This window comes from Hyla sarda, chromosome 6 (assembly GCF_029499605.1).
Source record: "Hyla sarda isolate aHylSar1 chromosome 6, aHylSar1.hap1, whole genome shotgun sequence".
Taxonomy (NCBI): domain Eukaryota; kingdom Metazoa; phylum Chordata; class Amphibia; order Anura; family Hylidae; genus Hyla; species Hyla sarda.
Window position 1 is genome coordinate 123,239,281 of NC_079194.1, and position 15,168 is coordinate 123,254,448.

At 45.0% G+C, this 15,168-nt stretch overlaps 1 protein-coding gene across 1 annotated transcript in view; it reads left to right on the forward strand.

Annotated features, from left to right (window-relative positions):
- The first annotated feature begins 3,073 nt into the window (after positions 1–3,073).
- The window catches only part of TXNRD3 (thioredoxin reductase 3), a 39,324-nt gene continuing 27,229 nt past the window's right edge, over positions 3,074–15,168 (forward strand). Inside the window, 3 exon segments of the mRNA XM_056528128.1 lie at positions 3,074–3,290; positions 12,181–12,241; positions 13,066–13,175. Coding sequence (XP_056384103.1) covers positions 3,186–3,290; positions 12,181–12,241; positions 13,066–13,175 — 276 coding nt within the window. The 5' untranslated portion in view covers positions 3,074–3,185.

Sequence of the window (15,168 nt, forward strand, 5' to 3'; positions counted from 1 at the left end):
AAAAAAGCATACATGAACAAACAGATGTAGGCACCCTGTACAGAAAACAATAATGTCTATTATATATAGTATATTATTATGTGCGTGTATATATATATATATATATATATATATATATATATATTCTTCTAGGTATACCTGCCATGATATATTTCCTAATAGTGCACCTAACGCTGTTTCACAACTACAACTCCGAGCATTCAGTGATAGACAAAAGCTGTGATGTAATGCATGAAGTTGTAATTTCAAACAGCTGGAGGCACACGGTTTTGAAAACACTCATGTCATGGATATATACTATGTTTTATATCTATGCCCAGAGTGTTTTACTTATATATATATATGTGTGTGTGTAATGATATATTATATATACATCTGGCATGTAGATACATAACACTCATGCAAGATGTATATATAGTTTATCATTACATATATATATATATATATATATATATATATACACACACACACATCTTCCATAAGTGTTCTTTTTCTAATAGGGTGCCTCCAGCTGTTTCCCAACTACAATTCTCAGCATGGCCTGACAGCTAATGGCAATCATGGCATGCTGGGAGTTGTAGTTGGCATGCTGGGAGTTGTAGTTGCCGGATCCCAACCAGAACATGTTCCTGCCATCATTATTATAGTTTGTAAAGTAATATAAGACCTCAGATCAGACTTACCCATCCGGAGGATCAGCGCAGCAATGAGTGCGTGCGCTGCCTCCGGACAGGGTAACGGGGGCGGGCGGGGCCGCGCGCGAGGCCAGTGGAGCTGGCCAATGTGCGCAGCCCCAGCTATCAGCGTGCTCGCTCTCGCCTATTTGATTGACAGGCGGGAGCGAGCACCGCAGTGCCTGAATTTTGACTCATTGCCAGGCTGAAATGAGTCGAAATTCAGTGGTGACGTCACTGCTGAATGCATTCGGCCACTAGGAGGGCGACCCCTAGTGGCCGAATTTAAAAGTGATTTTAAACTTGTTTAAAATCACTTTTTTTTTATGAAAGTATATTAGAGATATGTTGTAGTACTTAAGTACTACAACATATCAATTTTTTTACTTCATGACAGTGCCCATTTAAGGTATATTTGGGCTGGGTCCTTAAGGGGTTAAGGACAGGCCAATTTTTGTTTTTGCACTTTCATTTTTTTCCTCCTCATCTTCTAAAAATCATAACTCTTTCAATTTTGCAACTTTTGGGGGCTTCTGATTCTACGCAGTACACTTTTTGGTATCTTTATTCTGTAGGGTTATACGGTTACAAGGATACCCAATTTATGTAAATTTTATTTTATTTTACTATTTAACATTTTCTTTTTAACTACATGCACCAAAATTAGTATGTTTAAAGGAGTAGTCCAGTGGTGACTCAGTGGTGAACAACTTATCCCCTATCTTAAGGATAGGGGATAAGTTGCAGATCGCGGGGGGTCCGACTGCTGGGGCCCCCGGCGATCTCCTGTACGGAGCCCCGACAGCCCGCGGGAAGGGGGCGTGTCGACCTCCGCACGAAGCGGCGGCCGACACGCCCCCTCAATACAACTCTATGGCAGAGCCGAAGCGCTGCCTTCGGCAATCTCCAGCTCTGCCATAGAGATGTATTGAGGGGGCGTGTCTGCCGCCGCTTCGTGCGGGGGTCGACACCCGCTATCTGGCCGGGGCCCCGTACAGAAAGATCGCAGGGGGCCCCAGCGGTCGGACCCCCCGCGATCTCAAACTTATCCCCTATCCTTAGGATAGGGGATAAGTTTTTCACCACTGGACTACCCCTTTAAATTTGTGATCTTCTGACCCCTATAACTTTTTAACTGCGATGCAACTTAACTTCCCCTGTACTCGGGCTGCAAAAACAAACTTTAACTCACCTTCCTATGTTCCCCCATTGCGCCGATATCGGCATCCTGTTCCTCTGCTGCTGCTTGGCTCCCTGCCTCTTAGGCTTGGAACGTCACAATGCAGTCAGCGTAACGCCGGCCGCAGCGATGTCCCGCCTCGGCCGGTGATAGGCTGAGTGCACTGTCATGTAAGGAGCCTGGGCAGCAGGGAGAAGGCGGGGCCCGGGCTCTTTACATGACAGTGCACTCAGCCTTTCACCGGCCGAGGCGGGACATCGCTGCGGCCGTTGATACGCTGACTGCAGTGTGACGTTCCGAGCCTATGAAGCAGGGAGCCGAGCAGCGCTGGAGGAACGGGATGGATGCCGATATCGGCGCAACGGGGGAACATAGGAAGTAGAGTTTAAGTTTTTTTTTTTTTTTCGTTTTTGCAGCCCGAGCACAGGGGAAGTTAAAAGATTTGCGCCGCACTTCTTCTTTAAGTCTTTGTTAGACATCACATTCACCTCATGGCAATATTTCTTTAAATAATCACTTGGAATAGGAAAAAGGATGAAAACTGCATGTAGTGTGAACTGTCACCAACCCACTTTTGAGCTCTCGCTCAGCTGCAAAGGCTTCTGGTTGCTGGAGTCTAGCCAAAGGAATAAGTTGGTCTAGTTAGGTGAATTGACTCCTCCTACTTCTTCCAAACGAGAGGATTCATGGGAAATGCTGGTGCCCTTTCAGTTTTGCGATCAGAAGGAAACATGGCCCGAAACTCCTGCATACCACATCCTAAACAGGTAGGCACAAGGTATACACAAGAACCTCTATAGTATTCTCTATCACTAGCCTATACTGCACTATATGAGCAAAACAATAATACTTCCCAGAAGGCTTCTTTCTGCAGGAGGCTGGGTGCGCTAGGGCGGGGTTTGGGTGTGGTTAGGGGGCATTATTTGGGTCTCTGTTTCCTCTCAGCAAACGTTGTGCGGTATGAATTCTGGTTAATGGCCAAGTTATAAAAAGCGTAAATACTGTTCCTACAGCACCAGCGCGGCCCTTTGCTGACAGTCATTATACCGCATTATGCTTTCCACTCCGCCCGTGTCCCTCCTCATCGGCTTCCGCACGTTAGGGTCTGCTTAGGTCACATGACTAGGCACGTTATGTTCGCTTTAAGATCACGTGACCGGGTCTTCTGCTTTCTCATCCTTACTTGACACTCTGCGCGCCCACGTGGTATGCCTGGGGGGGGCGTGGGCTGAGTGACGTCACGTCAGAAAGCTGCCGGGCGGGAAGACAGCGCGGTGACATATAGAGTGACGGACGGTGTCCGTGCAGGGACAGAAAGACTCGCCATCACCATGCCGCCGACCGGCAGGGAAGTACTGCGGAGCCGGGTCCAGGAGCTGCTGGAGAAGAACCCGGTGATGGTGTTCAGCAAGAGTTACTGTCCGTACTGTGACCGGGTGAGGAGGGGAGCGGGGACCCGAGGGTAGTGCAGCACTCGTGTGTATACATGTATATTATCGGTCATGGCGGCTGGGGGTTGTTGTCCTTCACGTAACTTTCCTGAGCTTTGAGTTGTGTAGTTTACCCCCACTCCCTTTAGAAAGCAATGGACTGTCACGTGACCAATCTTGTAGTTCCCATTAACTGCAGCAAGAACCTCACCAGAGGGGGCGCCCTAATGGGACTGTCCAGTCTTCTACACCTAGAGGGCCTTCCCTACCAGATAAGTGCTCTGTTAGAAACATTAATAATCTTTTGAAAATATGTGGAATTTCATATTGGATCCCCCTTTTCTGGGCATGCTGGGAGTTGTAGTTCTGAAAGCCCACAGTCCATTGCCATATATACATGGCTCATATCCTGTGGGAATGCGTGGGGATGGTGTGTGTGTGTGTGTGTGTGTGTGTGTGTGTGTGTGTATATATATATATATATATATATATATATATATATATATATGAATCCAGGTAAAGACAGAAATGGTCGCACATCTACAATCTTGTGTAATGATCTAATTGCTTCTCAGCATAATTTCAAAAACTAACAGGTTGTTAGTATATACATTTTGATCCAAAAGTGCAAAGCCCACTCAGTCTGGGAGAGTATGGTAAGTGAGCTGTAGCACCCTGTTCACACTGGTGTGGTGCTGTGCGGCGTCTGTTGCTGCCGTGTCTGCGGGGAGGTGCGACCCATGGACTGGTTTGAGTGGCATTGGGGCCGCTCTGCCAGTGGGTCGTTGCCCCTGTGGGCACTGGTGTCGCGGCGGTGGTGGTCGCTGCCCAGTGCTACGCCATTTTATGCTAGGGAGGTTAGGGACCCACTCTAAATAGGTGGCCTTGATGTGGCGAGTGGACTTGTACTTTTTGATCAAAATGTATATACTGACAACCTGTTAGTTTGAAATTATGCTGAGAAGCAATTAGATCATTATACAAGATTGTAGATGTGCGAACATGTCTGTCTTCTACCTGAATTTATATATATATATATATATATATATATATATATATATATATATATATATATATATATAATTTTCAACCTGAACAAGAGAAATCTGTAGTTTGCCCCCAATGGAGTGACCCTACAGTTTATCCAGCTCAAGCCTGAGGAAGGTCTCTGCCCAAAATGCTCCATGCATCACTGTCTAGATGAGAGTTTTCCCTAAGGCCCCTTTCACACTATAAAAATACTTCTGTTATAAGCGGAAAATCTTGAAAATCGTTCGTTAGAAAATCCCATTATAGTCTATGGGATTTTTCCAATAGCCGTTTTAACCCTTTATCGCCTGTTAATAACGGCCGTTATTTTGTGACGGCCGAATGAACGGAAGAAATAGTGCATGTACTATTTCTCCTGTTACTATCGCCCGTCGCAAAATAATGTCAGTTATTAATAACTGGTTAAAACGGCTATTAGAAAAATTCCATAGACTATATAATGGGATTTTCTAACGAACGATTTTCGAGATTTTTATGACGGGCGTTCATTATGGATGAATTTTTATAGTGTGAAAGGGGCCTAACAGTGTCTCTTCAGCTGTTGATAAACTACAACTCCCAGCATGCCTGGACAGCTGTTGGCTGTCCGGGCATGCTGGGAGTTATAGTTTTGCAACAGCTGGAGGCACTGTTTGGAAAACACTGATGAAAAATTAAAATGTGAGCACAATATGCAAACATTTTCACTGAGGTGTCGGCTTATTTACTGGATGGCATGGTAGGAATGAGGTTCTCTCAGTGTGCCACCCAACCAGTTGCTCTAGATGGTGTAGTGTGCCATATATTCTTCCCGATAAGATCACTGCTCTCTGAGACACTGTAAGGAATCTATTGCTGCAATACCAGATCCCATATAATCTGTAAGGGCTTGTCCCACTACGTAATTTCTGTCCAGAGACTCTATGCGACAATACATTTCTGCTGGGAGTTTGGGATCTGAGATTTCCGTATGTGTAAGGACGAGGTCCATTCATCAAACAATAAAACCCATCTACAAGTGGCTAAACTTTTTAGCAGCCAGGGACACAGTGAAGAATGATTGTACCAAAAAGACAGTAGGGTCTAGGTGTATAAGTTTATCACACTCTTTAATGCCCTTAATGCCACACTGAATCTGTCCCAAGGATCTATGGCACACTACAACATCTAAGAGTCCTGGTTCACAGATAGTCCTGATGCCCCCACTATCACTCTGTGATCTAAGGAAGAAATCTCTTCTCTGCTGCATGTGTGTGTTTTTTTAAATTTATTATAATTTTTTTAACTTTGTCCTTGTTCAGCTCATTTCGTACTGTGGATGCATCAACGCAGTCACAAGGGTGAGCTCCCTGCTGCGGACTGGTAGCTCTGTGTGCCCGCTCGTTTCGGCAGATTTGTACGCCTCAACTAGCGAACTTGCAGAGCTACCTGGCCGCGGCAATAAGCTGGTCCTTGTGACTGTGTCTGCGGATCCCCTTTTGGAAATGCGCTGCATGTGACCCTACCCTTAGGGTGTGTTCACACAGACAGGATATGCTGCAGATTTGATGCTGTTTATTAAAACATAAGAATGATCAGGTGGCACTCCCTGGTGTGAAATCTAAAAACTGGTTTCAGGAGTGTGGAAATAAAAAAATAAATAAATAAATAAAATTTTCCAAGGGACTAAAACAGAGCAAAATCCACTTGTCCTGTTACACAAAGTAATTTTAAATAGCATGTAAATAAGGTCTTTAATAGTTTGTTTGTTTAGTTTTTGCACTTTTGTTTTTTCCTCCTTGCCCTATAATCATAACTGTTTTATTTTTCCATCTACAGACCAAATGGGGCTTGTTTTTTGCGGGACCAATTGGACTTTGTAATGACACCTTTCATTTTTCCATAACATATGTTCAGAAACAAAACAATTTTTTTGTGACGTGGGGGGGGAAAAAAAGCAGTTTTTTTAATTTTGGGGTTTTTCTTTTTTTTACGCCATTCAGCTTGTGGTCGAATGTTATTGTGATACTTTAGGTTGGCCTGATGACAGCAATACCAAACTTTTGTTTCATTTCCTTCATGTGTTTCTAATTAGAATTTTTTTTTTTTTTTTAATTGCCATTTTCTGACATACTCAGCTGTATGAGGGCACATATATTTATTTTTGCGCTTTATTTAATCTGCTGTTTGTATTGGGACCATTTTGGTATTGATAGGACTGATCGCTTTTGACATTTTTTTTTTTTTAATGGGATATGATGTAATAAAACGCATTTCTATGTTTCATTACATTTTATTTTTTTTTATTTTTTTTGTAAATGCCATTTACTGTACGAGATATCATGTTATATTTTAATAGTTTGGGCAATTACGCATGTACCAATACCAAATAGTAGGGATCGACCGATATATATATTTTTTTTTTTTTTTTTAAGGGCCTATACCGATAATCGGTGGAGGTTAGGGCCAATAGCCGATAACTTATACCGATATTCCGGTATAAGTTATCGGCTATTTATCCCCCCACGACACTGCTGCAGATCATTGATTGATTTAAAGCCGGCGCTTTAAATCAATGAACTGCAGTGGCTTTTGCGGTGCCATAGACTGCCCCTGCCACCCGCTTCTCTCCCCCTGCCAGTCCGGGGGTCCTGAGTCCTTGCACCGTTCCACGCCCCCTAGCGCCCCACCGCACCGTGTCGCACCACCCCGGCCCCATTGCCTCCCCATTTTTATAATTACTTGTTCCTGGGGTCCACTCTACATCTGGCTCCGGTGGCGTCCTCCTGAGCTGTCACTGTGCGCACTGACGGTGACGTCGCGTCACTCGTCATTGCGCACAGCGTAACGCAGGATTCAGCAGGAGCCAGAAGTAGCATGGGCCCCGGGAACAGGTAATTATGAAACCGGGGATGGGGGAGGCAATGGGGCCGGGGCGGTGCGGTGGGGGGGGGTGGGGCATTATCGGATTATCTGTAAGGTAATTACTGATAGCGATAATGCCCAAAATCGTGATTATCGGCCGATAATATCGGCCAAAACGATAATCGGTCGATCCCTACCAAATAGGTTTTATTTTTACCATGTTTACATGGTTTTTATATGAAAAATTTGAAAAGGGGGTGACATGAACTTTTAATATGGAAGAGTTTAATGTATGTGTGTTTTAAACTTTTATTAAACTTATAATAAATATATATATATATTTATATATTTATATTTATTTATTTATTTATTTTTTTTTAATCAACTGGTGCCAGAAAGTTAGATTAGTAAATTACTTCTATTAAAAAATCTTTACCCTTCTAGTACTTCTCAGCTGCTGTATGCTCCACAGGAAGTTCTTTTCTGTTTGAATTTCCTTTGTCTGACCACAGTGCTCTCTGCTAACATCTCTGTCCATTTTAGGAACTGTTCAGAGTAAGAGCAAATCCCCATAGCAAACCTATCCTGCCCTGGACAGTTCCTGACATGGACAGATTTGTCAGCAGAGAGCACTGTGGTCAGACAGAAAGGAAGATCAAGAAGAAAAGAACTTACTCTGTAGTATACAGCAGCTAAGTACTAGAAGGGTTAAGAATTTTTGATGTCTATGCTCGTCCATATGCCGTTAACGAGGAATGACGCGGGCTCCCTACTCGAGCCCACGTCATACTGACCGGCCCCCAGCTGATTCTTGTAGCTGGGGGGCCGGTGTTAATAGCAAACATGTGGGGATTGCCACGGCCGGCTATTAAAGGGGTATTCCAGGAAAAAACGTATTTTTTTTTAATCAACTGGCTCCAGAAAGTTAAACAGATTTGTAAATGAAAAAAACAACCAAAGAAAACATAGGTGCACTCACCGCAAAGCAGAGACTATCGGGTCTTGAAGTCCGGTGACGGGGTGCCGGGTCACGGCATAGGCACTGGTGAAGTGTGGCGCTCGGAGGTAGGGATCGACCGATATCGTTTTTTGTTTATTTTTAGGGCCGATACTGATAATCTGTGGAGGTTAGGGCAGACAGACGATAACTTATACCGATATTCGGGTATAAGTTATTGGCTATTTCAGCACCCCCCTGCCCCCGAAGAAGCTGCTGCAGATCATTGATTTAAAGGGGGCACTTTAAATCAATGAACTGCAGCGGCTTCTGCGGTGTCAGAGACCGCCGCCACCCGCTTCTCTCCCCCTGCCTGTCCTGGGGTCCTCCTGAGTCCCACCACCGCACCGCCCTGGCCAGAGACCGCCGCTGCCCCATTGCCTCCCCCATTCCCGGTTTTATAATTACCTGTTCACGGAGTCTGCGCTACTTCTGGCTCCGGCGGCATCCTCCTGAGCTGTCACTGTGCGCACTGACGGTGATGACATTAGTCATCGCACAGCGTAACACAGGACGCCGCAGGAGCCAGAAGTAGCGTAGACCCCGGGAAAAGGTAATTATAAAACCGGGGATGGGGGAGGAATTGGGGCAGCGGTGGGGGGGGGCGTGCGGGGGGGGGGGGCATTATCGGATTATCGGCAAGGTAATTACCGATAACGTCCAAAATCGTGAATATCGGCCGATAATATTGGGCAAACCAATAATCTGTCGATCCCTGCTCTGAGGCTACGCCGGCAGTTTCGCATGTAAGTGCGGGCTTCTTCCGGCCACCACACTTCACCAGTGCCTATGCCGTGACCCGGCACCCTGTCACCGGACTTCAAGACCCGATAGTCTCTGCTTTGCGGTGAGTGCACCTACGTTCTTTGGTTGTTTTATATTGATGCTTCATATCTATGTACGTGCTGCACACAGCGTTTGGTGATATAGCACCTTGAGTGCTCTCCCAATTTCCTTGCTTTGTTGCTTAAAATCTTTAAATGACTTCTATTAAAATCTTAATCCTTTCAATAGTTATCAGCTGCTGAAGTTGAGTTGTTGTTTTCTGTTTGGCAACAGTGCTCTCTGCTGACATCTCTGCTTGTCTCGGAAACTGCAGAGTAGAAGGTTTGCTATGGGGATTGGCTTCTAAACTGGGCAGTTCCTGGGACACGTGTCATCAGAGAGCACTTAGACAAAAAAGAACAACTCAACTTCAGCAGCTCATAAGTACAGAAAGGATTAAGATCTTTTAATAGAAGTAATTTACAAATCTGTTTAACTTTCTGGAGTCAGTTGAGATAGATATAGAGATAGATATAGAGATAGATATAGAGATAGAGAGATACAGGGTAAGTAATGTATGTTCACAGTGACTCTGCAATCCAGTTCCAGCTCTCTCCTCTGTTTTAGGTTTACTCTTAGTGGTCATCGCATTACTACTGCAGTAGTCCATGGGTCAAAGACTGTACTGTAAGCCGTGATGCCAGTAGCATGGCATGTGACTTCTGACCACACTGTTTAGCTACAATGGTGGTCATGTGCTAACCCAATGTTTCCCATCCAGGGTGCCTCCAGCTTAGGGCTTAGAGCTTACAGGTTCATACCGAATAACGAAATTTTTGTGCTGCACGATATGAATTTTAACCCATACTGCAATACCGCTTGGGCACCTCCCCCTCGGGCTTGAATTATCAGCCCAGTGCTGCGCTGTCCCCATCTGGGAACTTATCATATGTGACCTGCGAGCGCTGTTCTGCACCCCCCCCAATTATCAGCCCAGCTCTACTACTCGCATATGTCACCCGCAAGCGCTGCCCTCCTGTTTGTTGCGGCAGCCAGCGCTGACACTCTATACCAGTGGTCTTCAACCTCCAGATGTTGTAAAACTACAACTCCCAGCATGCCCAGACAGCTGGAGGTCCATAGATTGCAAACCACTGCTCTATACTGTATCCCTATGCCCGGGCTGCAAAAGGTAAACACAATAAACTTTAACTCTCCTTTCCCCTCGGTCCGGTCTTGCTTCCCAGGGAATGGAACATCGGACGATGTTCCGCCTCGGCTGGTGATAGGTTGAGCCCACTGTCATGTAAGAAGCTCTGGCTGGCTTCTTACATGACAGTGGGCTCAACCTATCACCAGCCGAGGCGGAACATCGCTGCGGCTGGTGATCTGCCGACGTCGGAACGTGCGTTAGTTTATTTTGTTTACCTTTTGCAGCCCGGGCATAGGGATACAGCATAGGGATACCGCACAGTATAGAGTGTGTCAGTGCCGGCGGACGCAACAAACAGGAGGACAAGGAGAGCAGCGCTTGCGGGTGATGTGAGTAGTACCCCGATGGGGACAGTGCAGCGCTGGGCTAATTTAATTTGGGGGGGAGGATACCGTTATATACCGTGGAACCGCCATAAGTTACAAAAATGCTGGGAGTTGTAGTTTTGCAACAGCTGGAGGCACCCTGGTCGGGAAACACTGTGCTAACCACTGTAAACTGAGACCGGAGGTGACAGCATTAACATCTGCACTGGATCCTTGGAATTGAAGAGTAGAGTGCTTCCTTATTTTCTGGTCATTCTATGTTGTCACGTACAAACTAAGAATGAGGAAATACTGTCCCATGTGTAGTCTTGTTTTAGTAGAGGTGTATAGCAACCCCCTAGCACACCAGTTTAGCCTCCTTTACTTGAAAGTTTGTCCTGAAAACTACCTGAAATGTCAGGTCCACTTTTAGCCCATCCCATTTTTGAAGATCTTTTGTCTGTAAATGGTAATACAGTGGTCCCTCAACATACGATGGTAATCCGTACCAAACGGACTATCGTTTGTTGAAACCATCGCTTGTTGAGGGATCTGTGCAATGTAAAGTATAGGACAGTGGTCTGGAACCTGCAGACCTCCTGGGTGTTGTAGTTTTGCAACATCTGGAGGTCCGCAGGTTGTAGACCACTGTTAGAGGAAGTTGTACTCACCTGTCCCCGCCGTTCCGGTTCGTCACCGCTGCCCGGGATGTCGCCGTCCATCGCTGTCGCCGTGTCCCCGACGCTCCGGCAAGGCCTCTGCTTCCCCGGCATCCGCGCTCTGCGTCGCCGCCATCACGTCGCTACGCTCGCCGCTCCTATTGGATGACGGGACGGTGTGCACAGCAAAGTGACTATGATGGAGAGCACCAACGATGCAGAGGATCCCGAAGAGGATGCACCAAAGCCCCGAGGACAGGTAAGAGACATCACCGGAGCTCACGGGGCACCGTAAACGGCTATCCGGTGGCAACTGAAGCAGTCAGCACTGCTGGATAGCCGTTTATGCAATGGCCCCGACTTAAAAAAAGCATCGTATGTTGATGCTGCCTTCAACATGCGATGGTCTCTGAGAGGCCATTGCATGTCGAAATTATCGTATGTCGGGGCCATCGTAGGTCGAGGGGTCACTGTATTTTTATTTCTACCAACATGCTGAATACCCATACAGGCCAAACACTTGCAGCTGAGTTTGCTACAATGTATCAAATCTGCTTTGCTGTAAACAGCCTGCCCTCCAATCTGCCTGCTGTGATTCATTGTAGCAAACGAAGGGCCCCTTTCACACCATATTTTTACATTCTCTAGAAAAGTACAGTTATGTTTTCCAGGACTAGAAAAACGCTGTAACAGGGTACCTGTGCTGTTTTATCCTGTTGTCATTGACTTCGGCGTTACAGAAAAACGGTATTAATCTGGAGTATGTTGTTAAACAGGGTAGAACAAAGGAAGCCTCATTATTTCCTGGTTTAGTGGAAAATTTATCCAGTAAAAAGAACAGGACATCTCAACAGTGTAAACATAGCCTGATGCCTAGACCATATAATTGTTGGCCGTGAACCAGTCACATGTATATTGATCCTGGGGGCAGGGAACTTCTTGGTTGGATATCCTGTAGCTTAGCGCTCAGCTTCCATCCTAACATGGCTGATAACCTAAAGCAACAGATTGCATTGCAGGTGTCATTTAAAAGTAAATGGGTTTAATCCATACGCTTTATTAATTGTGTTGATTTCAACTTTAGGTAAAAGAACTCTTCACCTCGCTCGGAAAAGAATATTTTGCGCTGGAACTGGATCAATGCGGTCAGTGAATTATTAGATTATGGTATCCCACATAATTGCTCGGTTTGGAGCTGTTAATGTTTGACGCATTTCACGCGCTAATAGGTCTCTTGGGGAGAAAACGCTGTGGTGTGATAAATTCTTGTGACTAATGTATTAATAACCGGACCATGGAGAAAATGAGCGTCTTCCACTTGTTATATCAATAACCCAAAGGGCATAGGGGGGCCCTATCAATTACTTATTTACTGAATCTCTGGGCTGCAGCCCGGGGTAAAACAACCCTCTTGATATAGCCCTCAAATTTTAACTTTTATTGGTATGCACAATAAAAAATAAATAAATAAACCCAGCAACCAAGTTAAAACTGATTCCAAGTGGGACAATAAAGTCTATGGAGAAACACTCCAAATGAACAGATACTGCTGCTACCTAAGAGTCCCACCGGATATCGTTTAAAATGTAAATACTATATTGCCAGCCTCTACGAGGCTGGCAATATAGTGTTTACATTTTAAACGATATCCAGTGGGACTCTAGGTAGCTGCAGTACCTTTTTCATTTGGAGTGTATTTCTCCATAGACATACTTTACTGTCCCACTTGGAATCAGTTTTAACTTGGTTGCTGGATTTTTTTATTGTGCATACGAATAAGTTAAATTTGAGGGGGTGTTTTACCCCGGCTGCGGCCCAGGGGTTCAGTAAATAAGTAACCCTCCATTTGTTACCTCACACGGAAGGTCCGGACTGTATGGTGAGGGCAGCAGTTACTACAGAGTCTTGTTCTCACATACAGAGAAGGGTCCGCTTTACTGTCAGTGATTGCCGTTTGTTTGTGTTCTAGATGACGGCAGCAGTATCCAGGAAGTGCTTCATGAGATGACTGGACAGAAGACTGTCCCTAATGTCTTTGTGAATAAGACTCACGTGGGCGGCTGTGATAAAACTCTACAGGTAACATTCCCTATATACAATTCTGCAGTAGATTTTATTGCTCCAATTGTCTAAAATAAAGATTAAAATGATTTTGCAAATATTCTTGACAAAAATTCTCCTATTTTGTGCATACGGCTGCTGTGTTATCGGATTTAGCATTGACATGTTGGGCAGGGTTTACACCATGTTTGTGCCCTCTATGATGACGCAGATACGTCGTCGAAATGGCATGCTGACATTGGGGCTTTAGCTAACCATTATTTCTAAAATCAATCAGTTAGCCGATTATTGGTACGATAAATCTGACAAAGACCCAAAACTGGACTAGAGGACCAGGAAAGGGTTAACAGGAGGGCGGGAGGAAGTGGCAACCACATTGTGAAGAGTTAACAGGGTAGAAGAGAGCAAAGTATAAGAGTTTTGACTTGAACCCAAAAGTGCAGCAGACCATGCATTTGGGTCTGAGTAGAACTCAAGATTGTACTTAATCCCTTGCCGCAGAACACCGTTTAAAAAAACGGCGCTGCAGCACAGCAGGGTTATGAAGCGAACTCGGGAGCAGAGCTTGCATCATACCCGCATGGTCCTGCACTCATGGCAAATGCCGGACATCGCCGTTCAGGCCATTGTCTGTCATTAACTCTTTAGACACAACGATCAAAGTTGATCGCCATGTCTAAAATGTGTGTTTAAAAAAATAAATAAATAAATAAAATAAAGCTTCCTGGCAGCTTAGGACACATGAGAAGGGTCCCTACTAGAGACAAACGAAGTTAAAAGTGATTCAACTTGTCACAAACTTCTCGGCTCGGCAGTTGATGACTTTAACCTGCATAAATTAGTTCAGCTTTCAGGTGCTCCGGTGGGCTGGAAAAGGTGGATACAGTCTTAGGAGAGATTCACCTAGGACTGTATCCACCTTTTCCAGCCCACTGGAGCACCTGAAAGCTGAACTAATTTATGCAGGAAAAGTCATCAACTGCCGAGCCGAGAAGTTCGTGACAAATCGAATCACTAACTTCGCTCATCTCTAGCCCCTACCTTCCTCCTCGGCGTCCGATTGCTCCATGCCTGAGATCCAGGCTGGAGCAATGGAGCGCCGATAACACTGATCAATGCTATGCTAGATTGCATGTTCTAGTCCCCTATGGGGGCTATAAATGGGGGGGGGAGTTAGTGATTTAACCCTTTACCTAATAAAAGTTTGACTCATTCCCTTTTCCCATTAACCTCTAAAGGCCTGGTCCCGGTATATGGTCCCGTCATACTGGGTCAGTCCCTGCGCCTAATGAAAGTCGGGACGCTGGGTTAATAGCGTGCGGATCGTTGTGCCGCTTTTTAATTCTTAAGACGCGACATTCAAAGCTTATCGCGGCATCTAAAATTTAAGTAAAGGCTTCCCGGCAGCTCAGTTGGGCTGATCGGGACCATCACAGTGAAATAGTGATGTCCTGATGAGCTTGGACGCATCAGAAGGGTGCCTTACCTGCCTCCGTCGCGTCTGATCGGCGATTGTTTTCTCAAAGCCTGAAAGCCAGGCTTGAGCAATCGACCGCCGATAACACTGATCTTTGCCATGTCAATGCATGGCAATGATCTGTGTAGCAGATCAGTGTGTGCAGTGTAATAGCCACTAACATTTAACACCTTCCCTAATAAAACTAAGAATCACTCCCTTTTCCCACTTAAAAAAAAAAGTGTAAATAAAAATAAACGTGTGGTATCGTCGTGTGCGTCAATGTCCGAACTATAAAAATGTTATACGGTCAATGGCATACTCGTACATAAATTCCAAAGTCCAAGATAGCGTACTTTTGGTCACTTTGTATACCATAAATTTCTTTTATAAAAAGCGATTAAAAAGTCCAGTCAATATAAAAATGGTATTAATGATAACTTCAGATCACGGTGCAAAAAATTAGCCCTTATACCGCCCTGTATGCAGAAAAATAAAAAAAAGTTATAGGGGTCAGAATATGACAATTTTACACATACTAATTTTGGTGCATGT